This window comes from Xiphias gladius, chromosome 20, assembly GCF_016859285.1.
Source record: "Xiphias gladius isolate SHS-SW01 ecotype Sanya breed wild chromosome 20, ASM1685928v1, whole genome shotgun sequence".
Lineage (NCBI taxonomy): Eukaryota > Metazoa > Chordata > Actinopteri > Istiophoriformes > Xiphiidae > Xiphias > Xiphias gladius.
The window spans coordinates 22,591,001-22,601,792 of record NC_053419.1 but is presented as its reverse complement, the minus strand read 5'-3'; the positions used below and the strand labels follow the sequence as shown (position 1 = coordinate 22,601,792).

Sequence of the window (10,792 nt, the reverse complement as noted above, 5' to 3'; positions counted from 1 at the left end):
TTTTTTTTCCCAGTGCGCGTTTTTACGCATTTGGTCAGCGGTTGGAGCGCTTTTACGCGCGAGAGAAACGGCTTCGTTTGCTCGCGAGTCCGCTTCGTTGATAAAGGCCGGTGCGTTAATTGGAAGGAGAAACAGTTCGCTGACATGCGCGCGGCGCGTCTGACGCACCTGTTCATTTGAGGAGACGCAGGTGAGGAGCTGAAACCCGCAGTGGGGCCGCTGAGGATTCACGCATCGCACTTCTAGTTTGTGTGGCGTGCGGCTGCCGCGATGAGCAAAACGAAGAACAAAAGTGACAACAAGACGGAAAAGGCCTTGGCCGCGGAGAAGGAGCAGTTTGGTAAACAACAGGTAGGCGGTTGGCTTTTCTTTTAATTGGGCGAAGTTATTTTTGTTTATCCAGGCTCCACACATGGTTTTATAGTTTGCTCACTGTTCTCGGGCAACATTTGACTTTCGGAAGGCTCAATACCAGACTGTTAAAAGTGAAGTTAAAACCAACGAAAACAACGCAGTCCTGGTTAAGAGTGTAATTGGAAGTATCGATAACTTCTGAACCCTTGAAGCAGCTTTGAGAGCAGGCCCTGCCCTCCCGTCCTTGCGTGTCTGTTTTTATCTAGAGGTCTTATCTGTTTCCTGACGGTGACTCGTAGCGAGGTTGAGCTGTCTTTGTGTCCTGATGGCTGTCGTCTCATTTCTTTCAGCTCCACAGCATCAGCAAAACTCTCACCTCGTCTGAAACACCGCCCAAAGAGAGATATGTGCGCAGTATCCTTTTTTTCCCCTCACACCGTTCCTGCTGTTCAGACAACCCGAAAAATATTTACTGACAAATGAGTTGGAACTAAACTAGTCCAGAGCCACGCTGACGGCTCAAAGCAAACACGATCACCGCCGCGATGGAAACGTGCTGATGGTAAATAAGAGGTTCCAGCTTGGGCTCACAACCTGGTTTAAGCGTCTCCGCAGATAGATCAGCACAAAGTGCAGCTGAGGTTGATGGGAATGTCCTTGGCTTTGCAGGGTATTTGGTCACAAACACGCAAAGCGTTGGACAAAGTAAAAAAAGTTTGACCTGACGATGGCAGCAGAGGAAAAAGGTGAAGGGATCACCACAGCCATGGCATTTAATTCTGCTGGGGGCCTGGATATCTGGGCCAAATTTCATGGCAATCCATCCAGTAGTTGCAAGGACATTTCTCTCTAAACCGTCAATTCCAGCCTCATGGCGGCGCTATGGAAAATGTCAGGGGTTGACCAGAGTCATTAGGATTTATCCTCCGGGAACCAGAAACATTCACGATAATCTACTCAATAGGTTTTGACATATTTCTCATTTTTGGTTTGGTAACATTAAACAGGGATGTTTAGGATGTTCATTCGTTTTTTAATCATTTATACAGGCCTGTTAATGCATTTATTTGCAGCTGCCTTCTGATTTTAGGATGATGTTAATTTCCCCATTTTTCCTCTAGTTTCTCTTCTCACCATCTCAAGATATGTGTCAGTTTTTCCATTAAGAAGATTTCTTCTATAAACCATTGCTCCTTTGTCGGTGGCGCTACCTTCCCCCAGTTCCTCGTAACAGCTTTTTTACTTGCTACTAACTGTATTTTAACCAAAAATCTGTCGCTTCCCATCAGTTTCTCAAGAGAATTTACAGATAAGGTATAAAAAAAAACAACTTATTGGGACCTTAGACGCTAATACTGTATTTGTTGTAGTAGTTGTAGCAGCTTTACACAATTATTTTCTGACATTTCCAAAAAACAAAACAAAACAAACAAACAAAAAAAACATCAGAGGGATGTACATCATATGATTGACGCTCACCGACATTTCTGATGTCCCATAACTCTTTCATATATTTAGTTTTTGAGATATTTGACTTCATCAATCATTAGGATTCTCCTCTGGGCACCGTTGACATCTGTGGAGAAAGACACGGCAGTCTGTTCAGTAGCTGTGGAGATATTTCACCGAAAACCTGAAACGTCGGGGGATCACCGAAGTCAGTAGACTTAATCATCTGGGGATCATGAATGTCTGTACAAAATTTCACGGCAATCCGCCAAGTAAACGATGAGATACTTTACTGAATAAGTGAAAACTTTGACCTGCCGGTGGCGCTAGGGGAAAAGTCAGAGGCTCACCAAAGTCAGAGGGATTCATCCTTTGGGGATCGTGCGTATCTGTACAATCGGATCGTGGCAATCCATCCAAACATCGTTGAGATATTTCAGTGTGGAGTAAACTGGCGGACCGACCGGCCAGCACAGCCGTCCCCAGAGCCTCGCTGCTAGCATGGTAAAAAAATATATTTCTTTAGGCACAAGTCTGATGTTGAGTTGAGATGGTCCCTGACCCTCAAATATTACGGGCTGTTTCCACCCCAGTCCTTGTGCATTGGTATTTCGGAGTTTCCTTGACAGCTGGGAAGATATCATCATGGGAACTTACAAGGAGGGTGGGGCCACCACCTTCTGGTCCTACACCCTGAACCTGCCTCTGTCCAGCAACTCCATGATCAGCTGGAAGTTCTGCTACCTGCTGCACAAACTGCTCAGGGACGGACACAGAAATGTAAGTTCAAGCTCTGAGTCCCCTCCACCTTCCCGTTCGCCTCTTTTTCCTTTACGCCAGCCTTTTCCACATCTCGCTGTCCTATCGGTGACGTGAAATCTCCCTGGTCTCTGTCTGACCCGCAGGCGGTCGCGGATTCTCACCGACACTGTCGCAATGTGAAGGATATGGGCGTTCTCTGGGTGAGTAGCCACCACGATAAAGCCAAAACCTGGGAAACAACTTGTATTCAAACATAACTTTGAAGGTTTAGTTTCATATGTGGTGTTGTCAGTGGCAAAGTACATTTACTCAAGTACAGTTTTAAGATACGATGACTTTACTTGAGTACCTGATGTGTAATTTAGGTTGTTTTATACTCACGCTCCACTACATTTTAAAGATTATTTTTTTATCTTGTTGAACAGCCGAGAGTGACGGAGCAGTTAGGAAATGAGGGGAGCGGGAGGAGGATATGACCTGCAACAAAGGTCCCAGGCCGGATTCAAAACATGGACGTCGCAGTTACCGCGTTTTAGAGGGAAATATTCCCACTATTCATCTCTCGGCCCCTCAGATTTATCTGGTGTCCCCTTTGGCCCGACCCCTAGGTTGGGAATCACTGGACTAATCTACCTGACTGTATATATACGAAGTGGTTAAAAGCAGCTCCACCTGGAGCAGCTCCAGCAGTAAAATGCTGCTGAAGCATCGATAACTCAGTGTCAACAATATAATAGCGTCGTATATAATAATGTATCAGCCAGAGGGACATTTTCCTGCAGAACGAGTACTTCTACTTTGATGCTTGAGGTACTTTTTGTGAATAATACTTTTACTTGTAATGGAGTGTTTTTACTTTTACTCGAGGTAAAGGATCTGAATGCTGCTTCAGCTTCAGCTGATTGTTGTTGCACTTGTTGTCCGTATTAATTGCATTTTATTGGTCTGACCAAGCTAATTTCCCCTCTGTGGATTAATAAAGTTGTTTGACCTAATCTAGGATATCGTTATTATCTCCAGGGAAACTTGCATGATCGATACGGCCACATTGTCGCCTTGTCAGCCAAATTCCTCTGCCTCAAAATGGAATTCCACGCAAAGGTAATACTTTTCTGTTTGTTGTATGGTTTATATCACGATATGTGACAAGCTCTAAAGGGTAAAACCGCAATTAGATTTCCAAAACACCCTCCTCCACAGCACAAGGTGATCCCAGGCAACCTGGAGGCCAGTGATGAGACTTTGGAGAGGGAAGCAGGAATTGAGATGAACAAAGTGTAAGTTCTGAACGCTCGACCCGCAGCTATGTGCAGCTACTGCGCAGAAATGCAGTGTTTCTCACTAAATACGTGGTTAAATGTGGTCCTGAGACATAATGTTAATATGCCGTAGGTTGGACATGACACAGGAGCTGTTGGATTGCTTGGACGCTGGGCTGAAGATGGCTGAGACAGGTTAGTCCATCGGGAGGTTCACCGGTAATCAGTTTGTAAGGAGTTGTGTTTTAAAGGGTAAGGCTGGCGATATTCTGTATTTTGTTTCTGTCAACAGATCAAAACCAACAACATGTTATTCTGCCTCTCGTTACGTTCTGAATTCTTTACCCTGCCTGAGGTTCTCTGCCTCAAGCACGTTGGTTTCTGCTGAAGATGTAAATCTCTAAAAATGGGTCACAAATTTATAGGTTTTATTTTATTTTTTTAAAAAGGTTAATAATTTACTAAAACAGCTGGGCGCTGTCCATTTTAGCAAATACAATAAAAACAGGAGGAATTGGTGCATTTGTTGGGAACTGTTTCAAGCAGCGGATAAATACACAATTGGTGGTCTAGTTATAATAATGATAATGATGATGATAATAAAGACTTTTAATGCAAAGATGCAGCCCAATGCGCTTTACAAAACAGGATTAAAAACATTGTATGGCCAAAAAGGAAAATGAAGATAAACAATAGCAGTTAGTGAAATGTTTGGAAACAACACGTCCATTAACTTGGCTTCGATGTCGTGTTTTTCTTGCCTCAAGTTCTGCGTCAGCTGGACGCCAACGGGGCCAAATCCACAACTCCAGCCGGGCAGTGCAGACTGACACCTCTGATACCCCTCATACTGGACTGCAGCTTTCTCTACCACTTCTCCGTCCGGCTGATGTTCAAACTTCACAGCCGTGAGAGGCGCACACACACACACACACACACTGAACGTTTTTATTCAGTCAGACCTCAGTCTTAAATTCATCACATCCTCTGCTTTCCAGGCATTGCTCCAGATGTTCTTCTCGGACATCGAGAGCGGTTCCGTGATCTATTCATGAGGTAGGTTATTAGAGAACGAATGAGTGAATGAAATCTTTATTATTGTGTCCTGCATATACGTAACGATAAATTCATACAAGCCAGGACCAGAGTGCCGTGTATCCATTTCCAAACAACAGAAAAAGTCCAAAAATGGAAAAAGCAACTCAAACATCTTTCACAATCAAATCTTCAGACCATCATTGTCTGTAACAGAATTCATAAATCACTGACAGAAACATATGTTATATAGTACTGAAGAAATCAGAATAAATACTAGTTAAATCATCCGTCTTGCTTTGTTTCCAGGATTTCGAGACAAAGTTAGAAACCTTAAACACACCAAAATTAAAAAGCCATCCTAGTTTTTGATCATCTGTACATCAGAATATTTCAGGGTTTTGTCGAGCCGCTTCATGGGAAGTTGACTCTCTTAAATCATCACAGTTTTTACAGTGCAAAACTAAATAGGACTCACTTTCCACTTCATCCAAATCACACAGCTCAAACAGTCGGTTTTCCTCCCGAATATTTTGAATCAGCCAACCTCAGTGGCCAGAAGAGAAATACCGGCTCTCAACATGTGCAACTAAAGACCTTTGGCTCCTAATTAAACGACATTCAAGATTCCTGTAGATATGCAGCATTTGCACCTCCTCAGAAACTGAGTAAAGGCTGTTTAGTCCATGAAGAACTGTGTGATAATGAGATCCGTCATTGAACACTGTGTTTTCGTCTGCAGCCTCTCACAGTTCTTCGACAGAGCCAGAGAAATGGAGTTCTTTAAAAGCATCATCCTGATCCCAGATCTCCCAGATGTAAGTAACACGTTGGGAGTCTCCACGTGTACAGAACTCCGTTTTTGGTGGTTTTTAATCGTGCACACGTGTTTTGTTTTTATTATAACTCTGCAGGCTCCTCCAAACTTCCTCCGCGCCGCTGCCTTGGCCGAGTACAAAAAGCCAGTGGTGGTGATGCCCAACGAGGAGCGTAATGAGGAGGAGGACGAGGAGCCACAGCCGGAGTTCAGGGAGGCACCGCAGATGCCACAGGTACGCTTGCACGCAAGCCAAAAGACGAATGATGTTAAAGCTTCCCGCTCCTTCGTCTGGTATTGTGGCTAACATTTAGTTTTTTTTTCCTCATGGCAGTACTATTTGCTCAGCCAGACGGGAGCACCCGATGCTTCGCTGGAGCAGAGCGAAACAGAGAATCAGAGCCTGAGGAGGGAGCTAGAGGTCCTCAAACCAGAGCTACAGCTCATCAAGAATGAGGTAAGTTGGACATCCTGGTGTCTGGAGTAGTTGGTCTGAGACAGTTTCCTTTGTTTTAAACAAAGTCAGGACAACTACAAAGTGTAATGTTGCCTTGAATTGCGGGAGTTCGCTGAGGGCTACAGAGTTTTTTAGCGTATATTTCTTGACATTTTGGCAAATTGGCGCCATTAAACGTGGGCCGAATCAGCTATTGGCAGTTCCTGTTTGCAATGTACCCACGTATGACAGACAGCTATCACTGGATTACCTTGATACCGAAGAAAACTTAAAAACCTGAGGATTCTCGGGCAAGAAAGCGTCTGTTTTTCCCCTGATTTCCAAGCAGACTTATGGACATGAATTCGCCATAGACATCAGAGATAATGGTATCTTCAGAAAGTCTCAGATTTGACTGAGTTATGACTCTCAGAAGGGAGTATAATTTTTGACGCAAATTGCAGACTCTCAAATAGTATCTTTGCCTCGTGTCTCTCCCTCCACGACCCCCTGCAACCCTCGCTCTGCGTCTCACAGTTTGAAAACCTCTGGTCGGAGACATACCACACGTCACCTCGCAGCTGTGTGTTGTCTAGTGTATGAATCCAGCCGAGGGCCTTTCTCCAGTTCCTGTTGCTCGCTACGCATTTCCAGCGTCAACTGTTCAATAAAGGTGAAATATACACAAACCCCTTGTTCCTCCCGTCCTCAGGCTCAGAGGTGTGTAATGGAGTTAAAGGCTCAAGTGAATCGTTTGGAGGCTGAGGTTGAGGAGCAGCGCAACCACAAGCAGATGGCAATAGTGGAAAACGAGTGCCTGCGGATGGAAGTGGAGGCTTTACGGTGCAACAGTGTCGCCAATGTCGGGGCGCAGATTGGACTCAAGGAGGCAGACAGTGAGTATACAGTTTTGCATTCAGGTGAATGAGCCACACGAATATCGCTGAACCTTACTGAAACAGTGGGTCCTCTTCATCCTGCCGCGTCCGCACAGGTAGAGCTCAGGCAGCAGAGATTCGCTTCACTCAACTCAAAGAGAAACACGCGGAGCTGGTTACCGGTCATGCCGACTTGATGAAGAAGGTAAACGTCACTTTTGTTTCAGTCAGTTGTTCAACATCTTGGGGAAATATGTTTCCTCACTTTCTTGCCGAGAGTTAGATGAGGAGATCAATACCACTTTCACCAACGGGTTCTGTCCGGAAGTCGTGACGACTTGTTGGTACTTTTGTGTCCACGTGCAGAACACAGAAACCGTGAAGTTGCTGTCCAGTACAAAACAAGACCAGAACGATTTGCTGAGAGCCAAAACCCAGCTAGAACGTGAGCTGGAAGATCTACGACAGGAGAAAAGAAACATGGTGAGACCTGTTCAACCTCTGCACCCACAGCCACTGCAGGCAGTACAGCTAAAACACCCCCTGATATCATCCATTTCAACCTGGCTTTCTTGATTGACAAAGACTCTCATGAATACTGAATCAGTGACTCCTCTGCCAATCAGATGAATCGGCAGCAGCAGGAGGCCGAACGCCTGAACAAGGAACTACTGGAGCAACGCGCGGAGCTGGCCCTCCTTCGCAGTGCCCTGGAAAATAAAGAGATGGTGAGACTGAACGTAGAATACCTACGCAAACTTTTATTAGTGGACCAGGCACGGAAGATGCCCTGGCTCGGCACATCTGTTCTCAAATTCCCAACAAACCTTCCTACGCCACCATCAGGCCAAAGTTTAAGCCACTTTCACAACCTACTCGCTGCTGAGTAACAGGCAAATTTAGCCTCGACAGTTTCAGCCAATTGTGAGATTATTTTCTTCTTCTACGCTTTTTTGGTATCGTATTTTTGATACTTTCAAACTATTTCATTCAGGCAAAGCTTGAGTATTGTACCGCTGCTGTCATTAAACATTTTCAAACCTTTACCCGGCCCTGTTTACGTCCAAAAAAGCGTCTTTGAGAAGCCTTTGGACCAGACAGACACAGAGTCTATGCTGCTATTGTTGGGTATTTCATGGAGATCAGTTAATGAAATAATAATGGATATAATTTTTATTTCATATTTCAACACATTAGTCCTTTCAAAACCATCTCATCAATCATGGTGTGATGTGGAGAACGTACGGTGTGACTTATTTATCCCTGGATATTCAGTTCAAATTTTCAATCCGAAGAATTACCGGGGCATATTTACACTAACTGACTTACTTACGATGAGTCTCGGTGCAGGACAGTTTTAATTGACGTCTCACATATTAGTGAGGGAATAGATTTAACTGTAGTTCCGTCGAGATAACTACTGAACGCTTTAGTCACACACAGAATAGGGCCAACGCACTCCCCCGTGTGGTTTTGGTTTGGCCCCCAGACTTGCTGCTTGTAGCTCTGTTTATTGAATCATCTTATTCATATTTCCCGTGTCATCTTCTGCAGGAGGGATCTCAGGTGAGCGGCAGCCTGGCGGCGCTGCAGGCGGAGCGGGATGTGCTGCTGCGTTCCGCCAGAGAAAGGGACGCAGAGCTGTCCTCGCTGAGACAACAGGCGCAACAGCAGCTGAGCTCCCTGGACCTGGAGAGAGACAGGAACAACAGAGAGCTGGAGGCGCTCAGAGCCCAGCTACAGCAACAGGTACAGGCCGAGCACGTTTCACGTGGGTTTGACAGCATCTGGCACGTCAGTGTCTGCGGTGCACAGCGCAGCTTAGAGATGCTGTGGTCGGGACCGAGGGAAAGCAGTGCTGTCTATCAGCAATACCCCAGACATTATTCAGGCTTTTGTATCTTCACGCCTGGACTATTGTAATGCTTTGTTTACCTGCCTTAATGCTTGAGCTGTAGCTCAGCTTCAAAATCTGCAGAACTCGGCAGCCTGACTAAGACCAAACGCTCCTCTCATATCACCTCAGTGCTTCTCTCCCTTGCACTGGTTACCAGTTTCCTCTTTGGAATCCATTTTAAAACCCTACTTGGCTTTTCGTGTCCAGGCTCCAGCGCACACCGGTTAATTTTGAACTCCTTGCCGCCCAAAAAAAAGGCATCTGGGATCTGCCGGGTTAAGCCTTTAAGTTGTTCCATGTCCAGATGAAAAATCAAAGGGTGCTAGAGCTTTAACTTACTGCTGCGACCAGCAATTATTTTCAGTATGGATTAATAAGTGTTGCAGCTCAGCTGTTACTACACTGGCACCTCGGCTTTGGAACATTCTTCCAGTTAAACTTCAGTCAGCAGGCGCGGTCTCACCCTTTATATCCTGCCAAACTTATTTTTATAGACTCACCATCTCGTCTGACAGCTACACTTCTTTGTTTGCATATTACATCTCTGTCATTTTACCACCACCTTTTGCTTCATGTTTAATTTTATTCATGTTGATTGTTTTTACCTTATGGATGATTCCATATCTAAATGTCTTTTTATGCTGCATTGGAAGCAGTGCTCTTTAGTTGAAAAGTGCTTTACAAAGTGTTACATATTATCAGTAATATATCTGCCTACATCTGTGTTTTATGCCTGTTGTCCGTAGCTCGCCATCAACGCAGAGCAGAAGTTCGAGATCGACAGGCTGAGACGAGAGCTGGACTCAACGCGGGCAGAACTGACACGAGCAAACAGCGCCCTGCAGAGCAAAGAAATGGTAGGGGTAACTTTCCTTTCATCGTGCATCAAGTCTTCCTGAGATGAAGCGCTGGCAGTAATACACCTTTACACGGTTTGTTCCTCAGAGCGGTACCCAGCTGAGCAGCACACTAGCGGGGCTGCAGGCGGAGAGGGAGGCGTTGCTCCGGTCGGTGAGGGGGCAGGATGCCGAGCTGAACTCCCTCAGACAACAAGCTCAGCTCCACCAGAGCTCCCTGGAGCAGGAGCGGCAGAGGAGCAGCGTGGAGCTGGGAAGCCTGCACGCCCAATTACAGCAGCAGGTGCTTAGACGTGTTTACGACCGTGCGGTGAAGATGTCGTGAATTTCTTAGCAGGTAGATACTGATGAGCTCGTGTGTGTGAAAACAGGCGTGTCGTGAAGGTGAGCTGGCCCAGAAGCTAAAGGACGAGCAGTTCTGTCTGCTGCAGTGCGCTGTGGTGGAGGCCGAGGGCATCGTACTGGACGCTGTGGCCAAACTGGACGACCCCGTACACGTCCGCTGCATCACCTCACCTGGTAGAACTGCCTTCAAAAAACAATTTAGCTCCTGCACACTTCTCAAAGCTTAACTGTAAACGTACTAAATAGCTACCTTTCAGTCGAGCAACCTTTCTCGCTCATTTCACATCACAAATTACAACAAGCCCTCGCATGAAAGCAAATACAACCAAACCCAGAGGCCAAGCAATCAACCATCAGATATCCGGGTGGGCCGCAGGAGGAGAAAAAAACATTTGCAAGGCCCGTTCAGGTGAAAACCACACGCAAAACGATTTAAAGATGATTTACAATGGATGACATAAACGTACAAGATCAACATCCTTCACATAAAATATCCGAGAACAACAAAAGGCACTTCATACAAATAAAAGGGATTCTCACAGCAATATACAGAATAAATGGAAAACAGCATAAACATGCAGGAATAACTTCTGTAAAACACACAACATCAAAAGAAATCACTGATTCTAATAATGATAACCAACAGATCAGTAATCCAGTGAACATCCACAACACAATGTAAGAGAAACTAGCATAAAGAAAA

The 10,792-nt window shown here is 45.3% G+C and overlaps 1 protein-coding gene across 1 annotated transcript in view; it reads left to right on the top strand.

Annotated features, from left to right (window-relative positions):
• Positions 1-26: 26 nt before the first annotated feature.
• The window catches only part of LOC120806717 (huntingtin-interacting protein 1-related protein-like), an 18,823-nt gene continuing 8,057 nt past the window's right edge, over positions 27-10,792 (top strand). The window contains exons 1-20 of the mRNA XM_040158095.1: positions 27-351; positions 705-768; positions 2,441-2,583; positions 2,709-2,765; positions 3,586-3,666; positions 3,766-3,842; positions 3,958-4,019; positions 4,592-4,732; positions 4,823-4,880; positions 5,602-5,677; positions 5,774-5,911; positions 6,011-6,133; positions 6,825-7,008; positions 7,107-7,195; positions 7,357-7,473; positions 7,617-7,718; positions 8,545-8,739; positions 9,634-9,744; positions 9,833-10,027; positions 10,116-10,263. Coding sequence (XP_040014029.1) covers positions 271-351; positions 705-768; positions 2,441-2,583; positions 2,709-2,765; positions 3,586-3,666; positions 3,766-3,842; positions 3,958-4,019; positions 4,592-4,732; positions 4,823-4,880; positions 5,602-5,677; positions 5,774-5,911; positions 6,011-6,133; positions 6,825-7,008; positions 7,107-7,195; positions 7,357-7,473; positions 7,617-7,718; positions 8,545-8,739; positions 9,634-9,744; positions 9,833-10,027; positions 10,116-10,263 — 2,242 coding nt within the window. The 5' untranslated portion in view covers positions 27-270. The remainder of the gene's footprint in view (positions 352-704; positions 769-2,440; positions 2,584-2,708; positions 2,766-3,585; positions 3,667-3,765; positions 3,843-3,957; positions 4,020-4,591; positions 4,733-4,822; positions 4,881-5,601; positions 5,678-5,773; positions 5,912-6,010; positions 6,134-6,824; positions 7,009-7,106; positions 7,196-7,356; positions 7,474-7,616; positions 7,719-8,544; positions 8,740-9,633; positions 9,745-9,832; positions 10,028-10,115; positions 10,264-10,792) is intronic.